Here is a 19,880-nt window from a genome sequence, read left to right on the forward strand (position 1 = left end):
TAGAGCAAAGCATGTCCATGTGTTACAATGACCTAAAGTTCAGATATAAATCGAAGTGAGAAAAGCACGATCTATCTCATAGAGTCCATTTTCACATTCAGTCTTTATATTATGAGTCCAATGGGAATAAACACTCTTGTATTTTATTCTAAGTTGGTTGACCTGTTTAAAGAACAGCAATCATTTAAAAACTTTGAGTCAGACACGATCACAGATTCAAATAAACTTTATTATCCAGCATTATATAGAACAAGACAGTACGTTAAAGGTCATTGAAAATAAACAAGCTTCTTATAAAAAGTATAAATATAATATATTCCTCAAAACTTTAAGGACACTTAAAACATTTTGTCAAAGGACATAAATAAACACTTGGGCTTCTCTTAAAACACATTGTCTAAACCAGTAAGACAAAAACATGAAATGCTTCTTCTCTTTGGAAAGTTCATCGGGTTTATTCCTTGAATCAAGAGTCATGTGGACCGTTTACAGTCTGTCATGTCAGCACCTTAAGAAAAAATACTGTTTTTTTTTGTCACTCTCTGTGTATGCTATGGCCTGAGTTTGTGCGGCGTAGGCAGAGTGACGATCCCTTAGAAAATGTATCACCATTGTTTTAAAGAGGCATTCTCTTCATTCATGGTGGTTTTCACTACCGGCTTCAGGTTAAATCTGACCAACAAGGTCTCTGTTGCCCTTTTCTGTGTGTTTACTTTGACAGAAATAAACCCACAGCCACAACATAGTTGGACCACTGCTAATGTCTTGGCTTAGTTCGCTGTTTTTCCTCCATCTCCCCGACATAAAAAATAAAATAAAACTAAAATGACCTCAAGTTGTGAATTTTGAAAGCTGTGAAAACCTCATCGCCCTCACATTTGCCAGCATGAACCTTGCGAAGGTTAGTGTGCCACGATATTTCCCGTCCCAAATTCTGGGAGGGGAAGACACAAATATAGACTTCTGTCCGTTTTGCAAGTACAAAAAGTGCCTCTTTTCTGGTATAGAAGGCTAAAATGTGTGAGTAAACATCAACGTCTACGCCTGAGACAACATCAATACATGTCTTGTGCTTTATAAACACATAAACTACATAAAATAAACACATCTTACCATTCTTAAAGAGAATGAAAATCAAAGATTCGTGGTGCTCTTCAAGCCTTTGGCTTCTAAACCTTTATTGCTCTGTGTAGATTTCTTTATAGCTTTAAAGACTGAACAATTCTCTGTAGCTTTGGTTTGATTGTTCACCCTCTGAGGTTAACAATAGTCTTTTCCAGAATTGGAACAGGGTGCCTTTGTGTTTCTAAAATGGAAAAACAAATACTATGGACTGTGTCAGCAGCTGCTCATGAGATCCATCGACAATGCCCTCGCTGTATTAGTTTGGAGTTGTCACAAAGCTTGGTAGGGCCTGACTTAATGTTGAAGTTTCGCACCAAAAAAAAAGGTCCCGCATCTGTTCACCAGGGCCATCAGTCCATTGGCGACAGGAGACCTAAACCAGCCCAGCTTCCAGGCACATTCGGTAAAACTGGCCCCGCTGTGAGATGAGGTTGGCTGGAGAGTCCATCTCAGAAATGTGGCCTCTGTCCATGACGATCACTCTGCAAAAACAGTCCAAAAAGTAAAGATGCGGATTTAGATTACAAACGTCGTCACATTTATAGATCCTAAAAATGCTGTTGCAGAGTGCAATTCAACCAGTGAGCAGGTAATATAGCGTATACACACATCCTTGAATTTAGATGGCAGCACAACTACCACTAGAGGTAAAAACTACATGTTTGACTGTATTTTTTAACAAACTCTAAGTATAAAAAAAGTATATGGTTTATTCAGTCAATAAAGATTTAAAAACCAAAAAACAAGAACTCCCAGTAGTTTTGATAAGGTCTAAGGCCCCTTAGGAAGCCAGTCCCTGCTCGCATCCATCATGGTGTACTTTCTTTCTCGTGCAGCACCACTCTGACAAAGATAGTCGAAACCTGCTTGGGTCATTGCCCTAATAAAAGATGTCAACTTCACTGAGAGGATTCTGGGTGTCGCGTTTTCCCCTGGCCAAAACTAACAAGTTTCACATCACTGTACATCCTCTTCTGCCTAGCCATCACTGATCTTTGTTAAAGACCTTTGATTTACCTAAGGCTTGGTGGACTCTGTACAAAGGAGGACATTTAAGGAAATTAATTCAAACTGTAATAGCAGCAGGAAATGTAAATAAAAAAAAATTGTAATAATAAATCTTAGATAATAAATCTGCAGCGAGCTAATTTTGTTCATTTATCCATATCAAAAAGAGCTAAATGTCATGAACACAGGGCATCCATCTGTTATATTTTATCATATGCAAAAGGAATCACAGATTCAAACGATAGTTCATGCAAAAGCTTTCATAGTTCCCAATGAACGGTGCACAGTTGCAGAGTTGGAACAAAGACACATGGAGGATTATAAATAAGGTTCATTCAATAAATAAAACCTAAAGATTTTAGCTATTTAGGATAGATGGGTGCTTTTCAGGGTTGGTTTTTCTTTTGGTTTCAAAGTCTAAAGGTCAGATTTGGATTTATTCCTCAAGAGCCACACCCACTTTGGCCACATATTTCCAAACAGCAAATATAGCCTGAGGGTATTAGAATATGGAGAAAGAAAAATCCATCTGTCTTTTTCGTAACACAAACTTCTCAGCCCTGTACCGCCCTCTGGTGTTGGATGTTTTCAGAATGACAAAGACATTCCACCAGGAATTGGGAGAAATTAATTAAACCTTACGATATTAATCAGCTGGTTTTTTTACAGACTGTGTTGAATACCGAGGCGGCGTACCTTGTGTAGTCCATGATGGTGTTGAGTCGGTGAGCGACGGTCAGCACAGTGCAGTGCTCAAACTGTGTGCGGATTGTCGACTGAATGAGAGTGTCCGTTTCCAGGTCCACGGCGGCCGTGGCTTCGTCCAAAACCAGAATCTTGGTTTTCCGCAGCAAGGCCCGAGCCAGGCAGACTAGCTGGCGCTGACCCAAACTACACAGTCAAAGCAGAAAGGGGCAATTATATTCAAGATGTCTTCATTGTCGTTTCTTATGTAAAAACAACGTCTAGCTGCTGCGACATGTTATGCGAACGTAGAAGCGTGTACCTGAGGTTTTCCCCTCCCTCTGAGCATTCGTAGTTGAGTTTGTCAGGCAGGTTAGACACAAACGTTTTGAGGTGGGCGAGCTCCAGGGAGCTCCAGATTTCTTCGTCTGTGTAGGTGTCAAAGGGGTCCAGGTTCATCCTGAGGGAGCCTGAGAACAGCACAGGATCCTGTGCCGGGGGAAATGAAGAAAACCACAACTGTAAATAGTTTATTTAAACCTTGTGATAGATGTGTGACGATTGCAGTTTATGTGATAAAAGGCAGAGCTGAGTTTCCATCCGCACTGCCGCACCTGAGGAATAATTGTGATGCGGGATCTGAGGTCATGCAGTCCGATGTCAGCGATGTTCACTCCGTCTATAAAGATCTTTCCCTTTGCAGCCTCCAGGATCCTAAAGATTCCCAGCGCAAGAGAGGACTTCCCAGCTCCTGTTCTACCCACAATTCCAACCTAAAACACAGAGATTTAATGTAAATACACGAGCAACTGGCACCGTGAAAGCTTAAAATTGTTAGCAACGACACTTTCTTTCCATTCACGAGAGAGCTAAATCACCTTCTCTCTTTGATTAATGTGCAGCGTAACGTCTTTTAGAGCGAGCTCAAGGCCTTTCCTGTACTGCAGCCCGTAGTCCTGGAACTCTATGGTGCCGCTCTGGGGCCAAGCCACAGGCAGAGAGCTGCCCTCTGTGCTCCAGCTGGCCTGTGGGAGGGAGACAGTAGGAACGGGTGAGTCGAGAACAAGAGAAGCTCCTGTAGGCGTTCTGCTGAATGTTGTGCATGCGTCGGGAGCGCCGACCTCTTTGGGAGTGTCGGCATACTCGTTGACTCGCTCCACAGAAACGATATTGTTTTCCACGTCAGTCCAGGAGCGAACGATCCAGCTGAGGATTCCTGTCACCTGTGCAATACACAGTACAGCGAGGTTTAATTCACTTGTAGTAAGTATCCAGTTACTGACCAAGCAAACCAGGGCGGTTTTCATGTTTTCAAAGTTAACTGGGCATGGCCAGCTCTAATGTACTGTGTGAACGTTGCATAGTGTGTTCAGTGCTGGGCAAAAGTACAAAGTGACCTCAGATTTCTTTGTATTTCGCCTCCAAAGAGGCAGCAGTTTTTGAATTCTTTGGTGGGTGGTCTGGATTAAGATTTTTTCAGGGCTGTCAGAGGATTTTTGACTGGTTTTTCTTCAAGCTTTTGCTGCTGTTTCCTTCGTTTTCTGTCTACTACCTGACAGGCATGAAAGGAATGCTATTGTCTGTCACACCACACAGTCGTGACCTGTGAATCATTCAGGCAAATAAGGAGCTTTAGAGATTTTGTAACAACTAGGCTGACACAAACGCACCATTTGCTCCCATCTATCGACCCCAGAAAGATACCACAGATGACAATCTGACAAATATAACGACTAATTTAGCTCCTGGAAGCAGATTCTCAAAGAGGTATCATCTGAAAACCCGGTGCAAAGTGGACTATCAACTGAAAAATGCTGTTTTTCTAAGGTTCTTTTAAGGACTTTGTTGTTTTGTGGGGATAACAGGAAGGCTGAACAGAGAAGAGCAAAATTTCTCTGTTTCATACCTTTGAGCCCAATCTCTGTCTGTCTCGGGAGTCGATGGATTTTGACGTGTGGCTGGAATCTTAGAGTAAAGGGTAAGGGTCCACATTCCCCAGAATACACACAAAAACTGTTGTGCAATGTTGGCTTAAATCCTTATATAAGCTCCTTACATCACGTCTGATTTTATTATATCAACTCTGAAATGTCTTTGTCTTAGTTTTGAAATAGTGAAACCCTGGTCACAGAATTTTTTCCTCCTGTTTCTTAAAGACGAGACCGTCAGATGCCGTTTATCTCCTGTAGACTTTTGTACCCACGGTGTTCTGTCATGGTAAGGTAGAATATTAAACTGGCCAAAGTCAAACGGAAAGCTCTAAAAGACCGTCCGAAAAGCCTGAAGAAAACATTTATTACTACGACTTTGAAAGACCACAAGAAAAGTCCAGTTTCCTGGAAGCAAAGTGTGCAGAAACGTTTTAACCTTCTTTTTTTTTTTTTTTTTACCCCCTAGTAGTGCATATGTGTGGGGATATAATATCCTACCTGCAGAGAATGAGACACAGCCAAACCGACAATGCCCGGACTCAGGGTGCTTCTCCCCATCACAGAAAGTATTGCAGCAGCTAGGACCACCACGTTGCCGACGAACTCCAGATTGACCGCCAGCCACCTGTGAATGCAGCAAAGATTTAGCACTGGGGCAGGAAGGTTTTCTTACTTTCCCATCTTATAAAAGGGAATATGAAACTAAACACTGTTTGCATTTCCATTGACAGTCAACTCCACCTAAAGCCTCTTTGCAGGAATCATCCTCCATTGCAAACTTTTAACCAAAAGAGACAAAACCTTTTTAGAAAGATCGGCGATCTGCTCACCGGGTGGCCACAAAGCGGGGAAAGTAGGAGGTCTGATTGAAGTCGACCCTCTCATTAGCCTGCAGAATGAACCTGGGCTGCTCGCCGAAGGCTCGGATCACGCTGGCGCCCTGCACGGTCTCGTTGAAGTGGGTGTAGATGGGCGAGCGGCTCACGGCCTCCAGCCGGCGCAGCTGACAGGATGTGGCGACGTAGAAGCTCTGTGGGCCCACAGTGGAAAAGTAAAACGCCAGCTTTAACAGGCGCGGCAAAAAAAAAGGGAGCACAGAGGGCTTTCCCATAATTCAAAACGACTGTGAGTTCAATTTACGTCAGCGCCGTTGATTTTGGAGCCCAGAGCATTCCAATAACATACAGTAAGGAAAGCACAGAGTTTGCTTAGACGGAATTTGAGGGGATTTTCGCAGCGCGTATACCTGGACGAAGGCGTAAAGGAAGGCCAGGGGCAGGATGATCACAGCTGCAAAAGGTGTCGCCATCATCACAATGATGCAGACTTCCAGAAGTTTAAAGACGTAGCTCAGCATCATCTTCAAGCCCTCGGGGACCATGCAGTCAATGGCGTCGATCTCCTTGGCGAAGCGGTTCAGGAGGTTCCCACTGGGCGTGCACTCGAAAAACGACATCGGGGAGCGGAGAACGTTGACCAGCAGGTCCGTGTGCAGCTGCCGGGAGGCGATGATGCCGCAGATGGAGATGGCGACGGTCGTGCCGAAGATGGCGATTCCTGGAGCGCAGCGAGAGATGTTGCGTTGAAAGCGGGATGCTGTTTGAAATTTGCATCAACCGCCCTGGTAGATTTGCAAACCAGCTCACTGACCTTGAACAAATCCGAGAGCCCCGAAAACAGACAGCTTGAGATCTGTGTCGATCTGTGTGCCGTTGACAACCGGATCGTCGGCCCACATGCTGAGCCAGTAGTTGTAGGTGAGAGAGGCGCCCTGCTGGAAGGCGTAAAGGAAGACGATGAGAATAATGATGGCCGAACCGATGGTCTTGAAGTACTTCTTGTACAGCTTCAACTTCACCTGCAATAGAACAAGATAGAAAAAAAATAGGAGTTAGACCCAGCCACGCTGATTTTTTTTTTTTGGCAATTGCATCTGTGCAGGATTTGCGTACGAAGCTCAACTTTACACTGAAATTGTCATAAAACTTGCAGAATGACAGCGACGAGCAAAAACATACAGACATTGCGCAGGGAACTGAAAAGCTTAGCTGCGAAGGAATGTTGACTCACTCGTCCGGTGCGAGCTTTGTCGACCTCGGTCAGCTTCCCCAGGTCCTCTGGTGTCTGATCCGGCTCAGTTTCAGACACAGGCTCCATATTTTGCAGGTTGGTATTAGTGGTGTCACCCCTGGATGGTAAGGACAGGTCAGAGGTCAGTTTCCGTAAGAAAATTCCCAGGATTTCAGTGCAGTCCTGTTCTGTTTTGGCGTACCCAATGAGCTGCTCCTGCGACAGGTCTCTGGAAAAAGGCATGAAGTCAACCATGCTGAGCCGCGCGTTGGATCTTCTGGAGCCAGCTGCAAAAAGGAACTTGTGTTTAAAGAATGTTTATCCCCTAACCTTGTTTATAAAAAAAACAAAAATTCAATCTATTAATAAGTAAAATGCATTTGCACCTCGCTGTATGACGCTCTCTTTTCGTTCTGTGCTGGCAAAAGTGTGAATGAAGTCTGCAAAAGCGCCGTGGCGACTGAGCAGCTCCTGGTAAGAACCGCTTTCTGTGATTTCTCCGTCCACGAGAACAAGGATGAGGTCAGCCTGTGGCAGGAAGCTCATCCCATGGGTCACTAGTATGCGGGTCTGTTAAGTAAACCACAACGGCATGAAAAAAAAAAAGATGTAAGCACAACCCAAGGCTATATTCAGCCTAAAGAACAAAAGGACCCAGCAAAGTGGTGGTTTCCATTTTGTGGCTTCAATGGCATGAAACTGTTCAGGCATAAAGCACAGCTGAGTTCTTTGTAAAAAAAACTGTTCTTGTCTCTGACGTTACCTTGTCTCTGAGGACTCCTTTTGGCCCGACCACTTTCTCAAAGATGTGTTGACCCACGTGTGCATCAACGGCAGATAGTGGATCATCCAGCAGGTATACGTCAGCCTTTCTGTAGACGGCTCTGGCCAGACTCACCCTCTGCTTTTGACCCCCTGAGAGGTTGAGTCCCTGCATTGAAAAAACAAAACAAAAAAAAAACATTTATGACAATTTTAAGACATTCAAAGCAGAGATGGACTGATGAGAATTTGCTATATTAAATTGCCACAGTATTTCTTGTCTGATTAATCGGGGTTCGAAAGTGCTATGGCTGTCAGCGTGTGCCTTTTTCTGGCAAAGCACAGTGGCTTTGCAAAAACTATTCAGCCTCCTAGACTTTACCTATTTCGTTACATTCAAACCTGTAATTTAAAGTCTCACAGTTAGAGAAATGAAGTCCATCGGTGTACGATCTAAGTGCACACCTTTTCTGAAGGCTCCAGAGGCTGCAGCACCACTGAGCCAGAAGCATCACAACGTGAAGACCAATGAGCTCTCCAGACAAGTCAGGGACAAAGTTGTTGGGAAGTACAAGTCAGGGTGGGATTATAAAAAACAATATCTAAATAACTGATGTTACCCCGGAGCTCAGATGTTACCATCAGATCCATTATCTTCAAATGGAAGGTATGTGGTATCACAACAAACCTGCCACGAGAGGTCCGTCCACTAGAACCCACAGACTGGACCAGCAGGGCGTTAATCAGAGAGGCACAGAGACCAAAAGTAACTCTGAGGGAGCTGCAGAGCTCCACACCAGAGACTGGAGGATCTGTCCATGGGACCTCAATAAGCCGTACACGCCACAGAGCTGGGCGTTATTGAAGAGTGGCCAGAAAAAAAAACATTACTTGGTGTTAAAAATAAGAAGGTATGTTTTGAGTTTGCCGAAAGGCACCTGGACAACGCCCCAGATGTATGGAGGAAAGTGTTCTGCTCAGATGACACCAAAATGTAACTTTCCAGCTACCAAGGAATTCGTTATGTACGTCTGGTGCAAACCCAATTAAATGACCATCCTCAAAATGAAACATGGTGGTGGCAGCTTCATGCTGGAGGGGGCTGTTTTTTCAGCAGCAGGGACTGGGAAACTGGTCTGAGTCTTAATACAGGGATATTATTTTGTAAGGAATACTTTAGTAAGTTGTTATTATGAGATAAGAAATGTTGAGAGAGCGACAGACTCGATATAATGACTCGTAAACATCGACCCTAAAGTTTGCTTCTGCTTTGAAGCTAAACTAACAACCTGTTTTTCTTTAGGTTGGATGGATTTATCTGTAGTTTCTAATCTAAAATATTTAGATTGGTCAAACCTCAACTGGATAATTTTCCACTGAACAGAAACTGGATATGGATTTGAAAATATTACAAGAATACCGTAACGGGTTAATCATTAGCAGCCACTGACGCTAAAGCATTTCGTTTGTTGCTTCCTATGTTGCTGATCTGAAATGCTACTTCACTGTTTTTGTAATTAATCTAGATGCCATTTAATCTTCAGGTAAAACCGCAAAAGGATTAAAACTGAACAAGCCAAACTTAGAGTGAATTATTCCTTGAAACACAATTTGGTATTTGTGAAATATGAGCCACACCTGTCAAAAGGATTCCAAGTTTGTCCCTAAAACACTAAAATATTGCTGGAATCTCGTTGCATTCTCATAAACCCCATATCATATATTAGCTAATTAGTATCAGTGAGTACAAATAATTGTTTTTCTACCTTTTCTCCAATTTCTGTTGCATCTCCAGCAGGTAAGATGCCCAGGTCGGGCAGCAGGGCGCAGGCCTCCAGCACGCGCTGGTACCACGTTTTCAGCTTCTCACGACCAAATAATATGTTGTCCTGGACCGTGGCGTTCTGGATCCAGGCTTGCTGGGGCACGTACGCTACAGTTCCCTGCAGGAACAAAGGCAGAAACTGTCAATATTTATTAAAACCACAGGCTATGAATAGAGCTCTCTCCCATGGAACATTAGTCGGGTACCTTGACAGTGACTTGGCCGCTTCTTTTCTCTGTTTCGCCGAGCATGGCGGACAACAAAGACGACTTTCCACTGCCCACGTGTCCAACCACAGCAACAAGCGAGCCTCGTGGCACATGGATATTTATCCTGCCAATGAAACAGGGGAACGATTTCTCTATGAGACTCCAATAATTTCACCATGAGGGTTTTATTTTTCGTCCTTTGAGTCATACCGTTTGAGGCACGGGGGACCTTCTGGAGTCCAGCTGAAAGTGCCGTTCTCTATGATCACGTCTTTGCCCTCTAAACAAGGAAGAAGAATCAACTGAAATTAACGAAACCTGCAATAAAAGGGATGTGCTCTTTCAAAACCACACAACAAATGTTCCAAAAAAAAAAAAAAAAAAAAAAAAAAAAGCAGCCTCGCTTTGAAGTTCCTCAGCAGAGTGCTGTCTGGGCGTAATTACAAGTCGATTTTCCTAATCAGGCAAATTACAGAGAGCCGTTGCCTTTTCACAAGCTGTCTCAGGAAGTGTTGACAGATCTTAGTCAGAGAACTACAGTATTCGTCCTTTTTTTTTTTATTCCTCTATGAATCATACGTCTGAATTCACGCTGTGATTTAAGTTTAACCATGAATGGGAACATCCTATAATTACGCCGTCTCCCAGTCAGCCCGGGACCCAGGAAGTGACAGTGCATATGATCCATACAAGGCTGCGGTACGCCACAGTTATAAACAACAAGATCTTTGCGGGCTGTTTTTATTGATTACGGCAGTCCGTGATTTCAGACGGAGCGGGAACACTTAGTGGGCACGCGGTGCTCGGAGCCGCATAGGAAGGTCTGTTGATTCATTGGACTTAATGGGTGTGGTTCTTACCAGGGCTTAGTGGAGCCTTTGAGACATTGTCCACCCTCAGTTCCTCTGAGCACAGGTACTTTCCCAGACGTCTCAGTGAAACCAGAGCCTGAAACAGAGATTGGATATATGAGTTAATGAAGTATGACAGAAAGGCCTGGACAGCTCGGAGCTATCGAAAGGACCGAGGGAAAAATAACACCCACCTGCATGGTTGTGCTGATCGCAAATGGAAGCTGGCTCAGTGGAGTCTTCAAGATGTTGATCAGCGCCATGGAGACGAACACCTTCTGTGCGTCCAGGACATTTCTGTCATCCAGCGTCACATAGACCCCAAACATGGCAAAGGCGATCTTAAAAAGAAAAGGACTGGGCGTGAGCTGTATATCTTTAAAGGTGGAAAATTCTTTGAACGATGATCTTTCAGATGTCTTTTAAGAGAAGGTTAGGCTTGCTGTAATTTCATCTTATTGTCAACAGACAGTTTCCCACAGTAAACCTAAGACCGCAGACAATGCTTGTCAACATCTACTTCTTTCTGGATTTACTCCTCTGTCATATGCACTAGTTTCCCAGGCTTTCCTACTTTCTCATGTCTGGGAGAATGAGTGCAACCAAAGCAAAAAGGCCCAAAAAATGTGAGAAATGTGAAAAGGTATTCTGGCCTTGATGTCCAGTGATAACTTTGTTTACCCCTAATGACTTCATGCTTTTTCTGGGGGGAGCCCAACGTTCTTGTAATCTGTGATAGGGGTCTTTATACATTTTTGTGACAGGTATTCTGAATATCTTTTTTGGACTTTGGCTCCTTCTTCATTCATTTTCTGTCTTTGTACATTACCCTGACTACATGTTGTCCAGTGTGAATTTGAAAAATAAGTTGAAAAATAAGAAGTGGCAGGGCTGAAAAAAAAAAACCATTTATAGCAGATAAACAATACCTCAATGTAATTTTTTTTATAAATTGGGGAAGAAAATAAAAGTATGACAAATTGCCTGAAAGATTCCTGGATTTTTGTGACACGACACTTCCTCAGAGGAAGTGTGATAAACAGAAAGTACACTATCACTTTTAATGCTTCTAGTCTTCTGAAAAAAACATCCATTTAGTCTTGGAGCCATTGACAATGACTAGTGGAATGAATAGATGTTGGAAAAATAATGAACTGAGTCATCAGCGTAAAGACTGAATATACAGTTGTGCCATTCAGGTGTCAACTCCAGCAAAAACATGGACTAAAATGTACATCATCCATCAGTGAATCAACCACTACATTTAAGGTTTTCAACTAATAGAAAGAACATTGGCAGTTACTACTTCGTGATTTTCTAACTGCGACATCTGTGTATTATTCACCAACTAAGCAAAAAACAAACAAAAACGAGAGTGTATTGTGTATTTGTGACGCATTGCTTGTTAAGTGTTCAAAGATCTGGGTTGATTAGTTCTTCATCAAGCTGTCTGTGATGTGTGGGTTCACCCCTTTGGTTAAGAAACATTTCCAAAGACCTTGACAAAGTCTGAAGGACCAATGACTGAGACCCCATTCACAGATTACAAGAAATTCTGTCTGTTTAGAAACAAAGGAGAAAATGAAGGATGATTTGGGATTTTTGCACAGCACAGAATCTTAACAATGTTTTACCCTCCAGTAGACGTCAGTACAAGCGTGCTTAAAAAAACAAAACGTTCATTTGTCCAGCAGCTCGTTAAGGATTTGCCTAATCTCAGACTCATACGGCAGAGAAACTAACTGCGACAGAAAACATCATTATGTTGATGCCTAAATTAGTAGGTCTTTGCGTTTACTTTTCTTACCAGGAAAGACGAAGAGTTGAATGAGGCAATGGAGATGGAATAAAGAATCTGAGACTTTTTCAGGGCCTTGAGCTCCTTCTCTCTGTAGCCCAAAACCTGCTCCAGGAAAGCCTTCTCCCAGGCGTAAAACTTCAGGATCTTTATTCCGTTCAGGATCTCGTTCATCAGTCTGATGCGGCCATCCATGAACTTCATTTGAATCTCCTGTTGACCAGACGATACATATCCTTTTTTTAGTTTATAAACTATCATCGCTAAAGCAGCGAGTTGACAAACACCACACCAAAGCAAGCGCATGCCTTTGTGTACATCAGTTTGCCCCTTATTACAGCAGCAGTAGCCTTTTCTGGACGACACAGAAATTGTCTAATTCTGTAGGAATTTGTAGCTCGTTACGTTTTAGCTATTTTCTTTTATTACAAGAAAACATCAAAAGGGGCAGGAACGCGGTGACCGCACTGGAGGCAAATTTCTTGATTAAACTGGCATCCGAATTTACAGAGCTCGTCTGTTGTTTCTCCAGAGAGATGAAAAATGATGTCTCGCTACTGCCCACCCTTTCCTGTCATTGTTTTTCAAGCCCATTATATGGACCAGACATCAAATGGACAAGAGAGAATGCAGCACCCAGGCCAAACACCCACGCAGCTCCTCAGCCACTATCTAAACCAGCTGTGGCCGGTGACGCTGCCGTACGTGCCAGATGTCTGGCCTACCGAGGAAGGATTCCTGCCTTTACCTGCAGCTTGCTCCTTTTCTTTGCAATGAATCCGTTCAGTGGGAAAATGAGAATGACAGTGGCGATTCCTGCCAAAGCAGACGGGCCAAGATGCTGGTTGGGAGGAGGGAAAAAAAAAAAAAAAGAAGGAAAGCTGTCAAGACATTGTTGAGCTAAATTGCATGAATGGAAGCCACAGAGAAAACTCTATATTTCAACACACCTGCCAGAGGAAGAAGAGACAAAGGGCGATCTCGATAGGAGCCAGCCAGACAGCGTTGAAGTAGACCACAAAGTCCATGAGCTTCTGAGTGTCTGCCGAGACCAGATTCACGATCTCACCCACGGTGCAGGTCCTCCTGGCAGAGCTGTTTATCACCAAAGACTGGATCGACAACAAGAGACAGCTCAGTTTCAAACATTTTCAAACATTTTGAGACTAAACCCCAGTCATTCACCTTCTGCAACGGCTGTTAACTATGCACCCTGAGCTGTTTTCAGTCGGAACGCTCTTGTTTGCACTTGTAGTGGCTAAATGCATGATGCGGATTCACTCACCTTCCTGTAAACCAAGCCCATAACAGCTGTCTTCACCCTCATGCCAACCGTGAAACAAGTGTACATGTATTGATGGTTGAAGAGGGACTGCAGGCAGGACAGGAGGAACATCAGAGTAGCATAGAAGTAGCCCTTCCACAGCGGAGCGTCTTCATCCCTCATGAAGCCCAGAAGAAGGCTGGGGACAAAAGAGACGAGAGGTACGAATTTAGTCATTAGGATTTGTGGTCCTCGTTGTTTGAAATACCGTTTTATTTCCTAAAAAAAACGCAAAGCAGAGCAGACAGAGGCCGGGTTTAACCATGTCAACATCATTTCTGTTCAAGTCTGATACTGAGCACCGCTGTGGCTTCTGGCCGAGTGGCCGTCTGGAAGCAGCTCGTGTTGCACAACGGAGCTCAGCCTGCGGCCGGGGCCGCACTCACACTCGGCCTGCGGCTCTCTTATTGTGGTCCGACAGCATTCGTGCCATTTAGAGCCCTCTCTCCATTTTCTCTGCTTCTTCCTTCCTTTACTGGAGCACACAGGGCTGTGGTCTCGTCTGCGTCTCTCACTCACAGCTCCACGACCGTAATTAACACTTGCGCTGATTGGGCGCGCAGCATGAACAACAACATTCCAGTCTGATTGGTGGGATGGCGAGGCGGCTGGTGGCGGGTCAGTTGCAACCTGTTTTCGCCGCTGCCAGCTCGGGGTTTTATTTTGTTGATGGAGGTGTAAATCATGGAAACACAAGCAGTGGTATCCCCTTACAATGATGTTCATATTTTATTGCAGTAACATAATCTTATGTAACAAAAAAAAAATAAAGAAACTCCAGTTCTTTAACTTTTTTTTCTGTGGAGAAAAAAATCATTCTCATATTCAAAAAGAAAAAAAGTATATGTATATTTACAAAATCTGTAGTGTTTTTGTGTATTATTTATATTCAAGCATATTTCACATCTTCAACAGGGGGTACCAGTAAATGTGGACTGCGCTGTACATGTTTAACCATCTGTACAAGACAGTGAAATAGCTCGCTGTTGGGTTTCAACAGCAGAACTGGAAGTATTTTCAGCTTTTACCCAAGTTTCTCAAATAATCTGTAAATCTTGAAAAAAAAAAAGTGGAAACTCAGCATCTGGACTGCAATGTGCTGAGATATTTAGCTTGAACTTAGGTTTGTAAATGTTCTGTTGCAGCCTTTAACAGGTTCGTTATCGTTTAGTTTGTAGAACTCAATTGTACTTAATAAACCTGAAGTCAGTGACTCTGGCCACATAATGGTCATAGTTGCAAGTCCAAAGGCTGCTTTTTTGCAGTCCAATTTGTTGCTCATCTTAAAAAAAAGTAAATTCCCGACAACGTGTGCAGATTGCCGGTCAGGGCGAACAGCTGTTTTGAGGTAGTTGGCACACCACAGATATGCGTCCCTGGATAACATCAAATTCTGTATTCTATTCTTTGAATTTTTTTTACCTCAAGACCTGAGGGATGGCGAACATGAAGGCATCATGGAATATGATGCACAAGGTGCCAGTCAGGAAATATGGACCAAATTTGCGGGCCAGCGTCCTGAGCAGGAAGAAGCCAGAGCTCTGCTCCTTCTGCAGCTTCCTGAGGAGCTGAGCCTGGTCTGGCAGCCTGCTGCCCAGAGCTGCGCCTGACGCCAGGGCTTTCTGCTGCCTGCGAGAGGGAGGGAAAAAGAAACAAAAGAAAACAGAATGGTTACAGGCAAGAAATTAGTGTCAGAGTCAGTGCTGGCGGCTCGAAACAGACTGCAATAAAACTTTAGTTCTTTTTGCCATCCCTGATTAACCGAATAATTCATCAACTGCTATGGAAAGTGTAGTTTGCAGAAAAAAAAAAGAATTAGATTTAACGATGGATTTTCAAAGCCCTGGATTTTGTTAACAAGCTTTCAAAAACGACTCAGGGTTCCCGTAATGACATTGCAGTACCTTTGTCCTCAAGTGACTCCTTGCCGCCTATTTTTAACTCCAACTGTTTGTACTTGGGAGCTCCCGATTTTGACTTAGCTACTACAAACGTGGTGCTGCTCAGGTCGTTAACTCGACTGGTAACGTGCCGGACGGATATAAAACAAGATTATAAAACTTAATTGAATCTTTGGATGTGCAGCTATGACAATAGTCTGAGCTGTCCAGTGGAATTTAAACCAAAGCGAAGCCAAAAAGCCAGTTGAGCCAGAAGACGCAAGATTTACAACATGTTTTCCTTCGCTGCTTATTCCTCTGCTGTTTTTCTTTTGCAAAGAAGCTTTAAATGTGACTAATGACATTAAAGAAAAACTTTGACAAAGTGAGAACCTGACCAGATTTAGAGCAGATCAGAAGTCTTTGACAGGAGATGCTTATAATCCAACAGTTGTAGCCATTCACTCATCATGTGATGGACGGCATATGTACAGTGCCTTTCAAAAGCAAAACACAATTTATCCCCCTGATTTTTATTTGTTTTATGACACGTCGCAATCATAAACATCTATGTTAATTATTAGGATGTTATGTGATCGACCGTGTCTGACTAGCGCATAACTGTGAAGTGGAAGGAAGATTATATGAGCGTTTTATTTTTACACTAATAAAAATCTGAAAAAAGATTTTCTGTATTTGTTTTTGCACGACATGCACTGTGAATTTTTCAAACTGCATTTTTGCTGCAATTCCACCTGCAAGTCTTTTGGGGGATGTCTCAATCAGCATTGCACATCTACAGAGCTAATTTCTTCTTTTTTTGCACAAAAACAAAACAAAACAAAAACAAAAGAAATGCTTTTTGTCGCCTCTAACAGGCTTTCCTCCAGGTGGGCCTTTTATTAAGTCCCATCCATAATGCTATCAACTCTGACCACCGTCTTTGTTTCTGCTGTAGGAAAGAAATCCCATAGCATGATGCTAACACTGCTGTGTTTTATCATGGGGATCGCGCGTGTGTGTAGTCTTAGTTCAGATTTTATAACAGAAATCCAAATGGGCCGAAGCAGTTATGTCAAGATTAAAATCCAATGCAGACTTTTGGGAAATGCTCATGCTCTTTCATTGCTGTACAGTGCAGGTAACATACTGACTACTGAAGATCACACCACTGATCCCAATAGACAATAGTATGTTTGGGGTCTGTAGCTTCCCAGATACGCTAGATTTCAGGAGCTGAACGGGAAAAGCTGTCCCTAAGGTTTTCTTTAATAATGTCTTTTTGGAGCCACCTTTCTGATGAGGCCATATTTGTGGAGGAGTGTGGAACTTATAGCTGTCAGGTTGACATAATCTTCCATCTGAACTGTGGATCTCTGCAGCTCCTTCAGAGTGACCACAGCTGTCTTGGCTTCTTCTCATAAACGCTATACTTGACCGGCCATTCATCTTAGGTGGACAGCCACGTCTTGTCTCACTTCCCAGATTTTTATTTGTAGAATACATTTTTAAAACCAATAATAATTTCCATTGTATTAGTCTGTCCTGTAAAATTCCAATGAGATAGAGTGAAATTTGTGCTTAAAAACGGCAACATATGATTTTATATGGACGCTTTTACAAGGCACTGTGTGTTTGATGTTGCACAGAGAAATGAAGCTTAGAATTTCAATCGCTTTCTTGTCATCTGGGTTGAGGACTTAAACAAGCCCGTATAATTGGAAATGGAGAGTCTGCTACCATCACATTATGGCTCTAACTGTTGGTCGTCTATAAAGAGAACCGTGCTCTTATTTAAGCTCTCACTTTTGCAGCTTGGCGCATTCAGCCGTCCAATCCTCCTGCAGCTCAGAGATGATCTTGTGCGACGTGTCTTCCTCTCTCAGGGTCCACAGATCCTCCGCTTCCAGCGGGGTGCGATACCCTTTCACAACGAGCCTGGAGAAGGTTGCAAGGCAGAGGCTTCACACACCAGGCCACCGTCAAAACACACATTATTGTAAACAAGTAACTGCTGCCCGTTGGTGAGTCAGCGTGCGTGGACAAAAAAATGAGGGGTTTTTAAAGAACCATCTTACCCAGTGAACCACCAGAAGAGGATCTTTGACAGGAAAGAGGCATTTTCCACGGGACAAGGGTTCTGCAACAGATTAAATACCAGACTTGATAGTTGTTTTTGCTGAGAAACGCTCACCACCAAGAGGCTTTTTTTCTGGAAACACATGCAGCTTCATGGAGGCAGAGCTGGTTGATTGTTGAATCCAATGCTTGCGAGGGGTGTGTTTGGGAACGCTTGTGTCTGTAAACAAGCCGGTGGACTCAGGTGGTCCGCTGCGTGGATGGAGGCCATGAACTCCCATAGAGCAGAATAAACAGGGCATAGATGACGTTTTGAGGTCTAACGCAGACGGGGCGGAAATGTGTCATTGAAAACTTTCCAACACGCACACACAGACACACACACACAGACACTTTCTGCAGAAATATTGTGTTCTTCTCACACAGACAACATGGCATCTGCTCCACCCTTCCACCCCCTTACCCCGGGTGTTTTCGCCCCTCGTTATGACACTTTTAGTTTTTTTTTTTTTATCTCCGGACTTCCTGTCTTCCTGTGAGTAACTCTAACCAGAGCACAGGGAAGAGAGGAGGTGGAGGAGAAAAAAAGAGGAGGACACACCACTGGGTGTGTCCACCACGCCAGTCTGTGGCTTCTGCACCCCAAAGCTCCTCACCGCCGACCGAGAGTGGGTTAGGGACTTTTCCAGTGCTTCTGATACTCTTGCCACTGGGGAAATATAACATCACATACTGTTCTGATTAATAAGGAGCTCATTTTCATTCACCTGTCAGCTGCCAGGAGTCAAAAACTTTGGCCCAGCTAATGCTTGATGGCATAGTGGGACGTGTGTTAGGTCATTTCCTTCCTGTTGTGTGGCCACGGACTCTGAACAGCTTGTCGCGATGTTATTTGACAAAGCGAATGAGTTGTTACAAAGGTATGCAGGAGACCCGTGTCAAACACACACGCACACACGCTCAGTCACACCCCTCTCATACAAAGCCAAAGTTGTTAAGTGTAAGAGGAATGAGGGGGGAGGCGGATCGCATCACTTCCTGCAAAAGGCCAAAGTGTCTTGAAAAACAAAAGTAAGAAAAAAAAAAACAACAACCACAAAATAGCCACTTTGGCGTTTTTGTTTCCTGGGTATCATGTCATCATAGTTGTAATCGCCGGAAGTGGGACACATTCACTTCTGCCTACCTTTTCCAAGACGGGTTTTCCCTGTGGAGGCTGGTCCGCAAAACAGCACAGGAAAAGCTGGGCCAGTTGGATGGAGAAGTAGGAGAAGAAGGCGAGGTACCGTACAATGTCCGACTCGATGCCCTGTGGAATAATATACAGATTAAAAGAGCTCAAGATGTTAAATTGTGGGGACAATATTTTTTGTCGCGCTTAAATTTTTAGCTGAGATGTAAAATCTGCGACCACTCAGGGAAGGACACTTGCAGAAAAAGGAAGGTGAGGCAAAATGAAGTTTGGGTTTAATGTTCAACACAACAGATTGTAATGTATTAGAGTATTTACATACACTCACTGGCCATGTTAACACAAGTAGCTAATCAGCCAATCGTGTTGCAGCAACTGAACGTGGTAAGGAATGACCTAATGAGGTTGAGCACCAGAATGAGGAAAAAAATATGCCATTTTTGTGACTTTGATTGTGGCATGGTTGCTGGTGCCAGATGGGCTGGGTTGGGTATTTCAGAAACTGCCGATCTGCTGGGATTTTACAGAGAACAGTCAGAAAAAAAAGAGAAAATATCCAGTGATCAGCAGTTGTGTGGGCCAAAAAGCCAGAGGTCAGAGGAGAATGGGTAGACTGGTTAGAAACGACAGCAAGGCAGCAGCAGTTTGAAGACCCACCCGCTACTTATAAAATCTGGAGAATACAAGGAAGATACTGCAACTGTGTAACTATTAGCCACTATATATTTTTTTTAAGAATCTGGACTGCAATCAGTCATTTATGGTTCAAAATTCAAAAATACGTAGACTAATGAAACCTAAACTAAAATTGCAATTCGTAGCTTTTCGAAACATAAACACAAATACTAACAAAATAAACTACAGAAAACATTAATTAGTGTAATTATCTGGCTAAAATACTTCCACAGGACACAAATAATTGCTTGGATCATAAACAATACCATTCGTTTTAAAGCACTACATTTTTATGTCACTAGTGGCTCGTTGTTTACACGGACGTTTTAAACAGCTACTTTTCAAACTTCCTTCTCCAGCTAGCTGTGCTGCAGTGTCAACACCAGTTGCAGAAAAAGTAGAAATGTTTCAGCCATGTTTTATTTTTGCTATGACATTTTCATTGCTAACATTGCTGCTTTTCACTG

General features: G+C 43.3%; 1 protein-coding gene across 1 annotated transcript in view; it reads right to left on the bottom strand.

The window, feature by feature from the left end:
* Positions 1-210: 210 nt before the first annotated feature.
* The window catches only part of abcc6a (ATP-binding cassette, sub-family C (CFTR/MRP), member 6a), a 35,002-nt gene continuing 15,332 nt past the window's right edge, over positions 211-19,880 (bottom strand). Inside the window, exons 5-31 of the mRNA XM_012870179.3 lie at positions 18,733-18,855; positions 17,546-17,607; positions 17,274-17,405; positions 15,010-15,216; positions 13,549-13,726; positions 13,214-13,375; positions 13,012-13,104; positions 12,273-12,476; positions 10,660-10,806; positions 10,475-10,562; positions 9,825-9,894; positions 9,612-9,738; positions 9,347-9,523; positions 7,582-7,749; positions 7,205-7,388; positions 7,021-7,105; positions 6,819-6,936; positions 6,399-6,606; positions 5,995-6,305; positions 5,579-5,778; positions 5,247-5,373; positions 3,939-4,040; positions 3,696-3,842; positions 3,432-3,590; positions 3,140-3,306; positions 2,830-3,024; positions 211-1,607 (exon numbers count right to left, since the gene is read on the bottom strand). Coding sequence (XP_012725633.2) covers positions 1,499-1,607; positions 2,830-3,024; positions 3,140-3,306; positions 3,432-3,590; positions 3,696-3,842; positions 3,939-4,040; positions 5,247-5,373; positions 5,579-5,778; positions 5,995-6,305; positions 6,399-6,606; positions 6,819-6,936; positions 7,021-7,105; positions 7,205-7,388; positions 7,582-7,749; positions 9,347-9,523; positions 9,612-9,738; positions 9,825-9,894; positions 10,475-10,562; positions 10,660-10,806; positions 12,273-12,476; positions 13,012-13,104; positions 13,214-13,375; positions 13,549-13,726; positions 15,010-15,216; positions 17,274-17,405; positions 17,546-17,607; positions 18,733-18,855 — 4,050 coding nt within the window. The 3' untranslated portion in view covers positions 211-1,498. The remainder of the gene's footprint in view (positions 1,608-2,829; positions 3,025-3,139; positions 3,307-3,431; positions 3,591-3,695; positions 3,843-3,938; positions 4,041-5,246; positions 5,374-5,578; positions 5,779-5,994; positions 6,306-6,398; positions 6,607-6,818; positions 6,937-7,020; positions 7,106-7,204; positions 7,389-7,581; positions 7,750-9,346; positions 9,524-9,611; positions 9,739-9,824; positions 9,895-10,474; positions 10,563-10,659; positions 10,807-12,272; positions 12,477-13,011; positions 13,105-13,213; positions 13,376-13,548; positions 13,727-15,009; positions 15,217-17,273; positions 17,406-17,545; positions 17,608-18,732; positions 18,856-19,880) is intronic.

Source organism: Fundulus heteroclitus, chromosome 5 (genome assembly GCF_011125445.2).
Source record: "Fundulus heteroclitus isolate FHET01 chromosome 5, MU-UCD_Fhet_4.1, whole genome shotgun sequence".
Lineage (NCBI taxonomy): Eukaryota > Metazoa > Chordata > Actinopteri > Cyprinodontiformes > Fundulidae > Fundulus > Fundulus heteroclitus.